General features: G+C 39.9%; 3 protein-coding genes across 7 annotated transcripts; 2 read left to right on the top strand and 1 right to left on the bottom strand.

Annotated features, from left to right (window-relative positions):
- Nucleotides 1-112: 112 nt before the first annotated feature.
- On the bottom strand, nucleotides 113-3054 carry LOC103987451 (14-3-3 protein 6). Its single transcript, XM_009405760.3, has 4 exons — nucleotides 2505-3054; nucleotides 2137-2259; nucleotides 544-660; nucleotides 113-455 (listed from the first exon to the last, which is right to left on the bottom strand). The coding sequence occupies exons 1-4, from the start codon at nucleotides 2982-2984 to the stop codon at nucleotides 405-407; spliced, it is 771 nt and encodes a 256-aa protein (XP_009404035.2). The 5' UTR covers nucleotides 2985-3054; the 3' UTR covers nucleotides 113-404.
- Nucleotides 3055-3603: 549 nt separating this feature from the next.
- LOC135676078 (small ribosomal subunit protein eS6-like) lies at nucleotides 3604-7422 on the top strand. Its single transcript, XM_065186879.1, has 6 exons — nucleotides 3604-3861; nucleotides 3968-4032; nucleotides 5966-6023; nucleotides 6110-6218; nucleotides 6300-6572; nucleotides 6986-7422. Exons 1-6 carry the CDS (start codon nucleotides 3856-3858, stop codon nucleotides 7222-7224), a joined length of 750 nt encoding a protein of 249 aa, XP_065042951.1. The 5' UTR covers nucleotides 3604-3855; the 3' UTR covers nucleotides 7225-7422.
- Nucleotides 7423-7989: 567 nt separating this feature from the next.
- LOC103987453 (polyadenylate-binding protein 3) lies at nucleotides 7990-15604 on the top strand. 5 transcript variants are annotated; one of them, XM_009405763.3, is made up of 6 exons: nucleotides 7990-8170; nucleotides 8257-8389; nucleotides 10560-10630; nucleotides 14795-14986; nucleotides 15102-15229; nucleotides 15341-15604. In XM_009405763.3, the coding sequence occupies exons 1-6, from the start codon at nucleotides 7994-7996 to the stop codon at nucleotides 15387-15389; spliced, it is 750 nt and encodes a 249-aa protein (XP_009404038.2). In that variant the 5' UTR covers nucleotides 7990-7993; the 3' UTR covers nucleotides 15390-15604. The 5 variants fall into 5 exon arrangements, with proteins under 5 accessions (XP_009404038.2, XP_009404040.2, XP_009404039.2 ...); XM_009405765.3 differs by having other exon boundaries at nucleotides 8257-8365; XM_009405764.3 differs by having other exon boundaries at nucleotides 8263-8389.
- The last annotated feature ends 66 nt before the right edge of the window (nucleotides 15605-15670 follow it).

Raw genomic sequence — 15670 nt, forward strand, 5'->3', positions numbered from 1 at the left:
ATTGCTAGAGGATAACTGACGGCCATAAGCAGACCTTGGATGGTCATTATTGTTCTGTATGGTATTATCCTGAGAGCAGCGTCACATGAATGCCTGATCTCGATGCCCACAATGAAGCAGAATGGCTCTATCTATTCAATAAATCAGTGACAACTCATGCCCCTCAAAATCCAAACACACTGGCAGCAGAGACGCCACTGCGGAAGCAAACGACACATAACAAGCGGGTTCCATCAGCTTAAAATGAAAAGAACACGAACGACAGCGAATACGATTAACGAAGCACTCGAACATCGAAGCGAAGACCACAGAGAAGACGCAATCTCCACCTATATATCATATGGCAAAGCAAGAGGATTTGAAGAGATTGAAGCTTCTTAGTCGGGAGACATGATATATTTTTGCTACTGGTCCTCGCCCTTGGGCGCTTCCTTGATCTCGTCCACTCCATCATCCTGTTTGAGAGCAAACAAATCCACAACAATGAATGGGGTAGGATTCTTCCGATGCGAGGTGAATGGAAGGTAGAACAAGTAAACCCACCTGCATGTCTGAAGTCCACAGTGTCAGGTTGTCACGAAGGAGCTGCATGATGAGAGTGCTATCTTTGTAGGATTCCTCTCCTAGGGTGTCCAGTTCAGCAATTGCTTCATCAAATGCCTGCGGGATGATCCATTGTAATCTTTTAGACAAACAAACGAAAAGAGAAAAAAGGTGTAGACAGACACTTAAAGAAATCAATAGGGATCTTAAAACTTACATAATAAGAACTATGACAGGAGTTGATTAATTAAACACTCATACAAGATTGACTTGTACCAAATTGAAGGCTTAAAGGTATGAAGCTGATGGAGCTGATAGCTATCTTTTACCAAATAACATTAAGCATGATAAGATAAACAAAGAGGCTATCATAGACAGTAAATTGGGTTAGATGATAGAACAATTGCCATAGCCATATACATCTCCAACTGCTTTTGTACACATCACAAAGAATCAAATTTCATGTTATATATTAAATAGAATGATCAATTCAATTAACATGTCAATTGAGCCAAACATAACCAAGAAGAAATCAACAATTATACAATACTCTTGGATGCAGCATAATCAACATGAGATTGCAGCCTTGATTCACAAGAAAAAGCAATATTAAGTCAGAGGACTTTGGCATTTCCATTAGTTACAAGCAACAGATTCGACATATGCCGAGGTAGCTGGCAAAACCAAACCCCATGTGGAAGGCCAAACCTAAGAGAAAGAAAGATTTCCATGACTAATAATATCTTTCCACCTTAAATGTTTGCTCAATCTTCAAGGAAATGTAAAGGGGTAAAACAGAATAAGTTCTTAACACAACCTTATGTTGAACTGCACAAAGAAATAGTGGTGCAAGTATATCAATAAAATGATGTATTGATAGAGGAAAATTTTGTCCCTAGTCAGGGTTCGATACGTGGCAACGCAATCGGCAGTAAGAAGGCAAAGCTCGGTCACTGGCCAGGCCACATGGGCCATAGTCCAAAATAACGATATGGGAAAATGTTCCGTCTTGCTCCGAAAATGAAAGGCTGAAGGAACATTCCATACATACCATCAAATATTATTCCTCCCAGTTTGCCCGCTATAAAAAGCTATTCGAGATACAATACTCGAGATCAATTACCGTTTATTAAAGCTACTCCATTTCGTCATCCGGACTCAAAGGGACCACATTAGGAAAGCTGCTCGACCTTAGTCTTTACGCAAGTCAGCTATGGAGCACGAGCTTTCGACCACACCAGATTTCTTGTGCACGTGGCCTAAACTGAGTCGGACTAATCCAGACATCATCGGTATTACAAGCATCATGTATCAAAAATTAACCAAGAAAAAAATGGAACCCCGAAGCCATAGAACTATTAATTTTGAAAAGGGAGTTTTGAGATATCAGAAAACTTGCAATGAATTAGATAACTACTGGTTCCCAAATCCCTATCCACATACAATAAGGAAGAGACATGGCTGAGGTGAATCAAGCTGTCAAACATTACAATATGGCAGAGCGACAGTATAGATGGAGTAATTAACGTAATAGCCTGCTTTCGAAAGAGAATGCAATTTAGAATGGCCATAACAAAGAGATCCGTAGTTCACCTGCTTTGCGAGGTCGCAGGCACGATCCGGTGAGTTCAGGATCTCGTAGTAGAACACCGAGAAGTTGAGTGCGAGGCCCAGCCGGATCGGATGAGTGGATGAAAGCTCCGCCGACGCAATGTCCTATCAATCCATAGATACAAGCCAAATCAGAATCCAAAAGATACATGCACTAACGCTAATCCTATCGATCATCTTGTTTCCATCCGGCATCCCCCGTCAAGCATCAAGATTATCAGAATATTAATGTACAAAACAAAGATCAAACGACTCAATCCAGTGATCTGATGACTAACTCTGGGTTAGTCAAGACCATATCATGGAAGACCAAGGCGTCAGATCGGGAGAGAGATTAAACGAATAAGTACCTGGGCGGACTTGTACGCGGCGAGGGTGGACTCGGCCGCGTCCTTGCGGTCGGAGCCGGTCTTAAACTCGGCGAGGTAGCGGTGGTAGTCTCCCTTCATCTTGAGATAGAAGACCTTGGAGTCGGCGGCGGAGGCGGAAGGGACAAGGCGCTCGTCGAGGAGGCGGAGGATGCCGCCGCAGATGGAGGTGAGCTCGGCCTCGATCTTGGCGCGGTAGTCGCGTATGGCGGCGACGTGGCCCTCGTTGCCGCGGCTCTCCTCCTTCTGCTCGATGGAGGAGACGATCCGCCACGATGCGCGGCGGGCGCCGACCACGTTCTTGTAGGCGACCGATAGGAGGTTGCGCTCCTCCACCGTTAGCTCCTCCCCTTCCATTGCGGCCCCCGTCACCTTCTCCATGAACTCGACCATCTCCTCGTACCGCTCCGCCTGCTCCGCCAGCTTAGCCATGTATACGTTCTCCTCCCTCGTCCCCGCCATCGCCACCGCCGCCGCCTCTACCGCCCAAAGAAACCGAGGAGGAGAACCAAACAACGCAGACGGAGAAGAAAAGAAGAGGCAGAGAAGGCAGCTTTTAAAGGGGAAGATAAAAAGTTTGTGCAAGGATCTTCTCCAACTTCGGCTTCCAATAAATCAATCGAATTCCATATCACAACCGACCACAATGGGTACCGATCACCATCTCCATAATGATCGGTCCCATCATTGTACAATCACTGGAGAAGATCCCAAACCGGAACTCTTTTCTATTTTCGTTTTTTCTGAAAAATGAATAATAATAATCGGAAGGGAAATTTTAAGGGCCGTGCGGTAAAGAAGTTACGAGGGCTGATGAATGCACAGCAGATCCCATGAGAGTGTTTGTGATCCACCGTCGATAGCAAGCAGGAAGAAGCATCGGGTCGGTCGATCCACAAAGCGACAAGAGACAGCTGTCTTGTGATGCAACGCTTTTTGAGGACGACTAATTAAGAAAGGAGAGAGATATGGGACAGCTAAGAAGGGAGGATGGTGGGAGGCAACGGTGCACCGAAGACGGTTTTACCTATATATCCCTCTAACAGTCCTAAACTAACACATTTGCCCCATTACGGTTCGCTTCGATTTATTTGGTTCGGTCTACCGGACAAGCGGAAGAACGTGGCTCGAAGGGATCGAAACGATCAAACGGTGGTGAGGCGCAGGAACGAACGGTCGGGATCCGAGGACGCTGGTTGCGCTCGCCTTCGACCGTCGTATAAAAGAGCAGGCGATACCGAGAGAAAACCTAACGGCGGAGTCGTTTCGATAAGGCGGTCCGAGCTCCTCTCTCGCGCTTGCTTCGTGGAGCCCGGCGAGTCTTTGAACCAAGATGAAGGTACTTACCCAAACAGGCTGATGCGTTCGTGAGATCTCTTTTCTTTGATTGTTCGTTATGGAGCTCCCGATGAGTTTGATTGTTGGTTTTGGTGTTATTGTTGCAGTTCAATATTGCTAATCCGACCACTGGATGCCAGAAGAAGCTTGAAATTGATGACGACCAGAAGCTGTAAGCGGCTGTGGATTCTGTTCTACGTTTTCTTTGTAGATCCGAATTATTTCTGTCCTTATCATTTTTATCCTGTATCGCTAGTGCATTTTCTTCATCTTTGACGCCGCTAAACATCAACTGTCTTCGTTCTAGAAGAACTTGGTGCTAGTATACTTGGAACTCCGCTAATGCTACCATCTTTCTTACTCGATTCGCTAAAATAAATGGTCGTCGAAGAACTTGTTGTTAGATTGTTCGGACCATGATCATTCTTACAATCTCATTCGTGAGGAGTCGGTGTTGAATTTGGTTATCTGAACTAGTATTACTTTGAAATCAGTGCAACTTTTAGTTTACTGTGCATCCATCAGGTTCGTCTCTGTAAAGTGACTAATAGTTTACAAATGATTTTAGTCAAGAAGACTATAGTCTCCTAATAGCTATAAGGAAGTCGTGATTAGTAGTCTTATTGTACGTTGTAAACAAGAAAGTTTGATGCTTACAACTGTTTTAATTTAAAGGTCATAAAAATGTGGTATACACATTAATCATATGCTGTTCGTGGGTGCATTATCATCTCAGACAAAACTGTGTATCCGTCGAACTAGCAATAGGCATTCTATTTGATTTCATTTTTCCCTGCAAATTCACTTAGCTGCTATTATTACTAGTAGTTACATGTGGGTGTGAAATTTATTCTGGAATTCCTATAGATTTCAAATGGTGCTGCTTATACTGTTTATCCTTTATCCTGCAGCTTTTTTTTTATTTTGCTTTATGTTTTTTTCCCTTTCGTAAGCGCTGTTTTCCTTTTGATTTGTCTTGTTCAGTGAGTCACCTATTTCTGTTTTTACTTGTAGCACTTAGTCTACAATTGAGACATTACAGCTTGTTGTAGGATATGGTTTTCAAGATGATGGCACAATGCCTGACTTCTTCCAAAATGTTATGATTGGTAGAAATTGATTGTTTGATTATCTTTTGATTCAAACGAACTATTGATTGTTCTGTGGTGATGAGTTGACATATAATGATTGACCTATGTCATTTCTGAGGTAGATCAGTCGATTCGGAACTAATTTTACCTTAAAACATAGCCTCAGGTCACACTGTCCTGGAAATCATCAATCCTGGTTGGATTATATTTGAATATAGATGTTGAAATAGCATTAGAGAACCCATTTGAGGTAAGATGAAGAAGGAATGGCACCAACAAGATATAATTTCTGGAGGTAATTACATATTTCAGGTTACTGGAACTTATGTTGTGAAGGTGGATATTTGCAGGGTGACATTGGACAACTGAGGAATCTATGCAGTTGAATACTTTTTTATGCAGTATCTACAAGCACTAGTAGCCTTTTAAAGATCAATTTCATTATAACACAAAGTAAACAGTTGATGTCTTGTCCTCTTGTTTGATGGTTAAGTTGGCGACTAAAGTCATTTGAAGACCTGTGCTTGTCTTGGTGGATGGTTCATAGTGTAGAGATTGCTATGTGGTAACCTTGGTGTCATGTGTTCAAATGGAGAAAGCAATTTCTGCATTTGCATGGGCAAAGCTCAATACACCTGGTACAAACAGCCTCTGCACTTGCAGTACTTAGCAGTGCCATTTTGTATCCTCATTACTGTTTGATCAATTACTCTCTCAGCATATTGAGAAAGGGAAAGCTGGAGTTATCTATTGACATAATAGTTTTCTGTCACCTGTCTCTTAATTTACACTAGTAAAGCAATTAAACTTTACTTGTATAATGTGTGCAGCATGGACAAGAACCCTGAAATCTCTCTTAGCATTTTTGCACTTTTTTCCAGTTTTTGTCTAGCTCATTTTTGACATTTTTAATCGTTAACCAGCAGTTGGAAATCATTTTAAGTCAAGTATTTAGGGTTGTTGTAGCCTTTTTTGCAATGATAATGTACTGAGCTTTCATAATCTGGTTTGTAGTCGTGCATTTTTTGACAAAAGGATCTCTCAGGAAGTTAGTGGAGATGCTCTTGGGGAGGTATGATTCAGCAACATTTTTAGCAGTTAACATATTTGGAAGATTGCAATATCAAAAAATGTAAACGATGTGCCATTTTCATCCAGGAGTTCAAAGGTTATGTTTTCAAGATCATGGGAGGTTGTGACAAACAAGGTTTCCCCATGAAGCAGGGAGTGCTAACTCCTGGTCGTGTCCGTCTGCTGCTTCACAGGGGTATTGATATTTTGTTGTGGTTTATGCAATCACTTGGAATTCTTCTTTAGATGATTTTGTAATTTTGGATAATTTGTTAAGGTACACCTTGCTTCCGTGGCTATGGAAGGCGTAACGGAGAGCGTAGGAGGAAGTCAGTTCGTGGTTGCATTGTTAGCCCTGATCTCTCCGTTCTGAACTTAGTTATTGTCAAGAAGGGTGAGAATGATCTTCCAGGATTGACCGACATTGAGAAGCCGAGAATGAGGGGACCCAAGAGGGCCTCCAAAATTCGCAAGCTATTCAACCTTTCAAAGGAGGATGATGTTCGCAAGTATGTCAATACGTACCGCCGAACATTCACAACAAAATCAGGTGCAGTTTTATTTTACCAGATTTTATTGCCTTTTGACAATACACCTTTTTCATTGTTATTACCTCAAGAGTTACTAAACTAGCTATTTAAAAAATTAAGGTGCTGGTGTGTCTACTAGATTTGAATTTGACCTCCTCCAGGACTTGAATCCAGTGCATGCTTCTGCTACCATTTCTTGTTGGAGCTTTTAGTGCTGGTGGACTATATATAGTGCACGAAGTTGGGGGGATTTGTTAGCTTTGCAATTTCTTTTGCATACAGTTAACAACCATCTGTTGTGATGTTATTTGGAAGTGGGTTGCTTTTAAGTTACTGCAACATGCATTTGATGGCTAGTCTTTTTCCCTCTCCAAGAGATGCTTTTCCGATGTGGAAGTTTGGTCTTGTTTCATGTTTGATACATTCTTTGTAGGCAAGAAGTGCAGCAAGGCACCAAAGATTCAGAGGCTTGTGACTCCCTTGACCTTGCAGAGGAAGCGCTCCAGGATCGCAGAGAAGAAGAAGAGGATTGCTAAGGCCAAGTCTGAAGCTGCTGAGTACCAGAAGCTGCTTGCTACCAGGCTCAAGGAGCAGAGGGAGCGCAGGAGTGAGAGCTTGGCCAAGAGGAGGTCCAAGCTTTCTGCCGCCTCCAAGCCATCCATTGCAGCCTAGACTTTTGCTTTTTAAGCAGGGAACAAGCTCAAGTATTTTTTTGCTTCAGTATTTGTGATAAACACAGGCTGATCTCTTTGTTTCTTTGATGTTGACGTGGATTTCGCCGACATTTTCCTGCATGATTTTGCAATCTGCCTGTTAGATTGTATTGGACTGGAATTTAATTGGCAATGTGATGGAGTAGAGTTGAAAACTTGTGCCAGGTCAAATGCTCGAGATGGCTTTAGAAGACAAAACTGGTCCTAAGTGGATTTTGAAATGTGAGAGACAAACATTTTTTGTTCGATTATTTCTTTTCATCAATATTTTCGTTGATGTGGCGTACTTGTCTTATGGTTCGTTAGCTTCGCATTGCGACCCGCAGAAGGGGTGATAGAACTCGTTTTTTTCCAAATGCATCTTTTACAATGCTTGGCCTTATCAAGCATGATGTTCACGAGTACTTGCTGCCATGGAGCGAGCTTCAAGTCATCTTCATTAGTTATAATACGATCGTCAGAGGAAACGGAGTAATTTATCACCATTAATCGACTCTGTTACAAATATATCGTAATACTACATTTATGCCGACAAATTGGTGATCGTGTCCGACGACATCCGATACTCGCAACGTAACGGCCAATACAAAAAATATAACACTTGTCATTACGACCGATATATCTCGCAGCGACCGTTATGCAAACAACGAGAATCCATAGGAACTTATCACGAGCGATATATCATCGCAGCGGCCGTTATGCGAGCATCGAGAATCATAGGAGTTTGTATGCGGATACGGCTGCCTATAAAAGGCGACGAGGAGACTGTGCGCAAGCGCGATGAGGGACTGAAGGGACGAAGAATGGAGGAAGAGGAGCACGAGGTCTATGGCGGCGAGATACCCGACGAGGCTGACATGGACGCCGACGTAGACATCGGTCGCTCCGACGAGGACGCTGCTAAGGTCATTACCTCTTCGATCCTCTCCCACTCTTAGAAATCCCCTGAAACCCTAACCCTAATCCCCCTATTCTTGTCGATTTGGATTAGTTGCAGGAACTCGACGAGATGAAGAAGCGGCTCAAGGAGATGGAGGAGGAGGCCGCCGCTCTCCGGGAGATTCAGGCCAAGGTTGAGAAGGAGATGGGCGCCGCCCAAGGTCCGATCTCCTCTCCGTCGCTAGGTTTCGCTCCATCTTCTCGGTGCTTTTGGGTTTGATGTATCGTTGATGAGATGTTAGATCCACATTGCAGTGAAGTTAGAGGGTCTTCGGTCACCGTAGTTAAATTTATTAATTCTGCAATTGAGCAGCTATTTATGTGATTGTAATAGTGAAGTGCTGCTAGTTTAAACATAGTTGTGAACCAGTCACAGAGACTCACTTGAGTGATAGTGGCAATTACTTTGTGGGACAGTGATTTGATATTAACATTTAAGGTATCATGGCTTACTTCGAGTTTAGGGCACTCATGTTTCACACAGGGTTCATCGTACCGAGCCATGCTGCCCAGTACGAGCGGTATGTACCAATCCGACAGAGGCTCGGTACGTGGATCACCCTCTATCAGGTAGTACCATAACCTCCCCTATCGAGTGATACCAAAACCTAACTCCATATCGGGCATTACGGGGTCTATACCGAGTGGTAACGATTGAAATCTGATCATTACCGACCAGTATGGTAACGATCGAAATCTGATCGTTACCGACCTGTACTGGTTGGTAACGATCTGAGTGCGATTGTTATCGATCAAGGGGAAGATAGTAGGCATCAGTCATATTGTTGAAAAGAATCGAGTCAGGCGACGAAACACCTCAATCGCATTCAACAACCTGCTCAATTCAGTGACATGGTAGCGACGTGGACAATAGTATCTCAACCGATGATGGCAGCGATACCGGGGAGTCGATGGTCCCGTCTATATAATTTGAGAATAGTGCATGGATCAAATAGTATTTTTACATATGTCACCAAAGATTTAGATAATGAAACTCGATAAGGTACTTATTAAGTTTATACACGGAAGGGGAAGGGGAAGACAATGGATGATTTTGAGTAGATGCTACAGAGCCTACACAATATAGACAAAAAGCAAATCTCATCGTATTTATAGCCATCGTATCATGGAAAATCTTATGACCAACAAAAGTATGGGGATAGTTGGTCATACTTCTCCGACCAACAGTACGGTGATCGACCTTATGATATAGAACAACATATCGGTGGCGAAAGTTGGGGCTCTCCCCTCACCGCCCCCATGGGGATGGTCTACAGGGTTCATAACTACTCTTACTGCAGGACGCTTACCTAGCTAACACTTGGATCGAAGTTTTGATATTTTTTATTCTCCGCACCAATATATACCACAATCGTACTTGTCTTGGTAGTCGCCTCGAGCATGTGTGATTCACGACGATCAGATTACGATTATCACTACATTGATGCATTAATGACATACGATATATCAGTATACTATATCATGGGATCAATTGTAGGATTGGGTCCGACAAACATGTCAAATTGATATACGAATACATAGGATCGAAGACCTCAATCCATTGCTTGTGGAGTCTTGTTGTCCTTTTTGGTGATAGAACTAGGTATATTCATCGATCGATTATTTGATTCATTTGAATTTTAAAGTTTAATTTTTTTTTTTTAAATCTAACAATTTAAATCATTTTATTTCTTTATAGATAATTCAATATTAACGAAAGGATGGTTTAGAATGAACTACAAAATTACTCCTCAAAGCTCGAAATAAATGTGTCATTATTCTTTCATAATTTAGATTTTTTTGATAAATTTATACAAAATTTATATTTATTTTCAACTTAAAAACCTTAATCTAATATTTTTTTATTTTTCAGATATTTGTGGAGCTATTTTTGATTCTTTTGGGTGTACTGTTGGTACGTCTCGGTACGTACCATACTGATTATTGGTTGGTACATCGGTGCGGATCGAAATTATAAACCTTTGTTTCACATAAATAATTTTCTAAAATAATATTTTATTATGTCTCCAATAATTTTAAAATAATGAACCCTAAATTACTTTACCATAGTAAATGCTTAAACTCAAGTTAGTAGTAGGAAGGCTATCGGGTTTTTTATGCGACTTCATACCAATATTTGTTTGCAGAGAAACCATTTATAAGTATTTAGCCTTTTATTGTCTTTTATGGTGGTTATACACTAATGTTTTATAAGTATTTAGCCTTTTATTGTCTTTTATGGTGGTTGTACACTAATGTTTTATTTTTTGTTAAAGTTGATGTTTTTAGTTTTATGTTCACATATGACTAAATTCCAAAAAAGTATATAATCAAGTTTCATCTTGTTATGTGTAGACCCTGCAGGTTCGGCAGCAACACAAGCAAGCAAGGAGGAGGTTGATGCTCGTTCTGTATTTGTTGGCAATGTGAGTTTCATTATTTTACTCTTTTGCAGCTATATTGAACAGATCTAAATTCATTCCAACTTTTAGTGTGGCTTAGTATTTCATAGCTCCAGCTATCAGCATGATAACCCTGTGAATAAGATCTGTAAGCCAATGGTTTTGTGATACTCTTATATAACGATTGCACATGTATAACATCTAATCCTGGTATTCTCACAATGGCTCTTGTAAGTTTCTCTTCCTCTGTGGCATTTCCGAATGTTCCACTTGGTTAAGAGGACAGAATTTTTTTTTTACTTTTGAAATCTTCTTCTGGCATTTCTGAATATGATATAATAGTTGATGAAACAAGATTTTGTGTGCTTCTTTCAGAGTGCTTTTAGTTTCGCCATGCTGGCTTTACATTGTTTCTTAGTTCTCTACAGTTCAGCTACCAGGAAGAAACGTTACCGATGAGATATTCAATCTAACATTTCATTTTTTTTTTCTAACAGCTATAAATGTGTGACCTTGTGGCTCTTGGCACAAGTTGGTCCTTTTGAAATCGATAGTTCTTCTTTGGAGATGAATCAAAAATACCTTATTTTCGATGATATCTAAATTGTTCCACTTTATCAGCATTCCATATTTTTATTTTTACTCCTACCCGACCAAATAGGTAAACCACATGGCAGATAAAATCTGGAATGCACGGCGATTATTCCTTTGTTTCTTGTTCTAGCTAATTGCATATGCTTACATTTGGCATTCAACACCATATGTTACTTTGAACATAATGCCTATTCAATCTGTCGACTTCTTTGCATGATCCCATATCAAGTAGAAGGAAACAATTCTTTACCTTTTTGGTCAGTTGACATCTTTTTTTATTGATCGAGACATATCTGTCTCTACTTATCAAGTACTGGGAAAAATCTTAACAGAATGTCTAATAATGGCCGCAGGTACACTCCTCCCATAGCGAGTTCTCTGTTACCCAGAATAGTGGGGTGCTGGGAAGTTCTGATTTACAATAAGCTTCTAGTTGAAAGAAATGAGGGAAAAAAATCTTTTTTTATGTTATAATCAAGAAAAAGAGTCACCAGAAAGAAGATAAAAAATTCTTGGGAGAGAAGTCAGAGAAGAAAATCATAGGCCAAAAAAAATGAAAAAAAATGCATAGTGGAAAAAGGGGAGAAGGTAAATAAGAAAAAAAATCGTGCTATGTGCAATTCTATGGATTTTTGAATAGGAAAAGGAAGAATGGAGGTTAAAATATAGATATTTGGCACGGAGAAGTCTGAATAAAAGATTGAATGACTTGGTGATTTGAAGTTAGGCAATGGGACAGGTGGTATGAAGTTCATTGTACTAGTGGCATGATGAAACCCTATTGTGGACATGCAACTAGAGATGCTGAAGGCTGCTTATTCTTGGTGTTGGAGTTGGAAGAGCTTTGGATTTTATGTTGCTTAGTATTCAATGGTGAGAGGTCCAAATTCTTGATTACTTGCTTGTGGCCTTATTTTATACTATTTTGGTTCACATCTTGTGACCTCTGGATTGTACTGATAGATAGCATTCTCTGTTGATAGGTTCTTGTTCTCTTGTTTGTGTACTTGTCTTCTACTACTACTGTCCTCATCTCATTAACTTACACCTGCCTTTGATAAAATTTTTTCCATTTTAGCTTATACTTAATCTTGTCTGGTTTTTAAATAGTACAAGCTGTACTTAAAGAGGTTGAAAACTAGTGAATCTATAACATGTTTGTCAACCATTTTTCAGACCTATTCCTTCTTATTTCTAGTTGATATTATTTCAATTCCTATTATATTTGTAATCATTAAGTGATTCTCAGCATTTGGGTTTCTTGAAAGGGATTTGTTTTTTTTTTTATTTTGTTTTGAATTTGCTCTTGTTTCTGGTTGCTATTAGCATCGATGCCATCTTTTTTCTTGATTACCTTCTTGCATTCAGTAGCAAATAAACCATAATGTGTCATTTTTTAATTTTGTTGAGCTAGCATCACCCTGTAGCATACTTAATAGACTGCTGATATTGGCATACTTGACATGTAGCTATCTTTGACTGGTGGCTGAGATTGTTAAAGATATTTTTGAATGTTATATGGTTACATGGTTCCTCTTCCATGAAAAAAGGTGTCCCACAATGTCATTGCTTTCCTCTTGACAGTAGCCATATTGTCTAAGAATATTGATGGCTATGTGATTATTTTTTAACATTTATGGACTACATCTCTTCCTATAGGGAGAATGAAATTAACTGATTGTGGTACTATATTGCATGACAAAATGACTTTGAAATGGGCTCCCAGTTCTCATAGCAGGGTTAAGATCAGCTAGATGTTCTGCACCCTCTCACCTTCTTTTTGACTACTAATTTCATGGTGAATGTTGAAAAGCTCATGTTTACTGTCCAGAAGAGGAATGTATCTATTTTTTCTGAATTGTCTTCTCACAAACTTAACACTGGTGGAAAAAGAGGATCAAGGAGGACAAATGCAAAAAGCTACAATGTCGTACTTGAATATGAGAGATTGGTTGAAGGAAATGATGTCTAAGGATGAATTATATCATTTTGGGGCACAAGCCTAATGCCAGATAGAGCAATGCAGCAGCATTTTTTCCCTATGTGAATGGGTTGCATTAGAAGCTTCACTGGAGTTAAACACTGATATCTGAGAGTTTATGCATGGTATTGATGATGAAGACACTGATAATCAAGATTGTTACAGTTAAAGATAATATCATGTGTCTAATGGTACACACTTGTTCTCCTTCATCAAGTATGAATAGAATCTAGAAGAGAATAGAGGGAACAGAGGAAAGGAGAAGGGTGTTTGTGTGTGCTCCGATGTAGGACTTTAGGCTTCCCATTCTCCAAGTCACCAAGTCCAAATCGGTTATATAAAGTCATCGTGAAATGTAGTATAGAAGTGACTTTCATCACGATTGTGATCACCAAACTAATCCAAGTTGGCCACCTACACAGTTCCACTTTTCACTCAACACTAGACATGCTATAAACTTTAGAACTAGGACAAATATACTATCAACAACACCTGGAGTAATCTTCCATGTGAAGTGCAATTATTTTTTTGTTAGTACATGACAGATCATGGTTAATTAATATAAATTAGCTGTTAAATAAGATGTGCATGGTTGTCATGAAGCTTCTGCATAACTTGAAAGTGCCCAGTATTTTCAAATAATATACATGACGGTGATACCTTATGGCTCAATTATTGTGTGTACTAATGCCAAAGGGGAATAGACCCCAGTCATAGGGAGCTTAGTAATAGAAAGCGTTTGGTAAGAGATCTCTAGTTCAATGTGGAGAAAAACTTGTTGCTCATGAATTTGTGAGATGAAGACCATTAAAGTTTGTTATGATGATGTTCAGTGAGGAGTGGAAGTTTTCAGAAGAACATGTAAGAAGAATATATGGACTATGTAAGTTGTCTTCGAGGAGGCATGAGTTCCCTGGCACACAACTAATCCAACATTATTTGACTGGATCAGGGATTAGATAGTGCAAGAACTTTTTTAGCAGTCTTTGGCGATAGAGTTCAATCTTATTGGAATTCCTGAACCTCATGACCCTTGTAGCTTGGTCTTTCTTTCTCATGTAAGCCTTTCTGCTGTAAACTAGTAATTTATTCTCTTAGGAGTTTCTTATCACTGGTTCCTAGTTAAAACAGTATTTTTTTTTATCGTATGAATAAAAACAACATGGGAAATTGGTAGGCTAAAAATCCTTCAGAAAAACATTAACTTTGGGTTAATGCATTGTTTTATTTGAGACTGTGGATGTATAAGTGGACATGCTGAGGTAATCTTTTATGAGAGTAGATTACCATCTTGAGACTACCTTAGTTAATCCTTGAAATTTCCTGTATATATCAATCAAAACTTGACTAAAGAAATAATGACTGTAATATCTGTTTATGAGTGCAAAATGGCCTGCTTTTTAAAGTACTCTGGTTAACGGTTATATGGAGAACACCTCATATTTGAAGCTTTGGTAGAACTTTATTGTTTTTATTATTTTGAAGTTTAGACACACGAAGAAGTTTCATGTTCTTATTGTTTTGGTTATTTATCATGAGAATAGTGGTTTCGATGAGGATCAAGTCTTTTTCTCTCCGCATTCTTATAAGCAATGAATGGTATCAAACTGCAGGTGGATTATGCTTGCACACCCGAAGAAGTACAGCAGCATTTCCAATCATGTGGGACGGTTAATAGGGTTACCATCCTGACAGACAAATTTGGTCAGCCGAAGGGTTTTGCCTATGTTGAATTTCTGGAGCTCGAGGCTGTTCAGGATGCTCTTCAGTTGAATGAATCCGAACTGCATGGTCGCCAAATCAAAGTCTGTTTAGACTCAAATCTTTTTTTTTTTTATTTCTACTTTTCGAAGTGAAAATGATCAAGATTCATATCTTCTTTTTTTTTTTTTTTGTAATGAAAGGGATGCCTCTTTGCAGGTTGCTGCTAAACGTACTAATGTTCCAGGAATGAAGCAATTCCATCCAAGGCGGTTTAATCCCTACATGGGATACCCATATAGGAGGCCCTACATGCCACCATACTTTGCCTCCCCTTATGGATTTGGGTTGGTGCTCCATTTTTCCTCTTTGCCTGCATTCTTTATTGCTACAGAGGTTCTTCCAAAGACTTGACACCTGTATAAACTAATGGCTGAACTTGTTGAATGTCTTTACAGGAAGGTGCCTAGATTCAGAAGGCCAATGCGCTTTAGGCCTTATTACTGATCAGTTGCGAGCCTTGTTAGCTAGTACGTCATTGATGCAACCGTTATGGGAACATCGCTGAGGTTTGTTGCAGTTTGGAATTTAATGGGTGAAAAAGAAAATCCTACCTATACACCCGAGACCAAAGACTGCATCAAGAGATTTCCATTGTCACTCTCACTTTTTATAGCTTGATTGCTGGCTATATTTTACCTTCCTGCTGCCAGTTTGCTTTATGATGGATAACATGTGCTGCTTTCGATGACTGTCCCCAACCGCTGAGCCTTGGATTAGTCGTACGG

Source organism: Musa acuminata, chromosome BXJ1-6, assembly GCF_036884655.1.
Source record: "Musa acuminata AAA Group cultivar baxijiao chromosome BXJ1-6, Cavendish_Baxijiao_AAA, whole genome shotgun sequence".
In the NCBI taxonomy this organism is placed as follows: Eukaryota; Viridiplantae; Streptophyta; class Magnoliopsida; order Zingiberales; family Musaceae; genus Musa; species Musa acuminata.

Bases quoted from the DNA above. Each gene is read 5' to 3' on its own strand.
- LOC103987451 (XM_009405760.3), bottom strand. From the start codon at position 2,984: ATGGCGGGGACGAGGGAGGAGAACGTATACATGGCTAAGCTGGCGGAG. The intron at 2,260-2,504 runs GTACTTATTCGT...ATGGATTGATAG, and splicing joins CCGCGTACAAGTCCGCCCAG to GACATTGCGTCGGCGGAGCT. The intron at 456-543 runs GTGGGTTTACTT...GCTCTCAAACAG, and splicing joins TGTGGACTTCAGACATGCAG to GATGATGGAGTGGACGAGAT.
- LOC135676078 (XM_065186879.1), top strand. The intron at 4,033-5,965 runs GTAAGCGGCTGT...TCTGGTTTGTAG, and splicing joins ATTGATGACGACCAGAAGCT to TCGTGCATTTTTTGACAAAA. The intron at 6,024-6,109 runs GTATGATTCAGC...ATTTTCATCCAG, and splicing joins GTGGAGATGCTCTTGGGGAG to GAGTTCAAAGGTTATGTTTT.
- LOC103987453 (XM_009405763.3), top strand. From the start codon at position 7,994: ATGCGGATACGGCTGCCTATAAAAGGCGACGAGGAGACTGTGCGCAAG. The intron at 8,171-8,256 runs GTCATTACCTCT...GATTTGGATTAG, and splicing joins CCGACGAGGACGCTGCTAAG to TTGCAGGAACTCGACGAGAT. The intron at 15,230-15,340 runs GTTGGTGCTCCA...ATGTCTTTACAG, and splicing joins GCCTCCCCTTATGGATTTGG to GAAGGTGCCTAGATTCAGAA.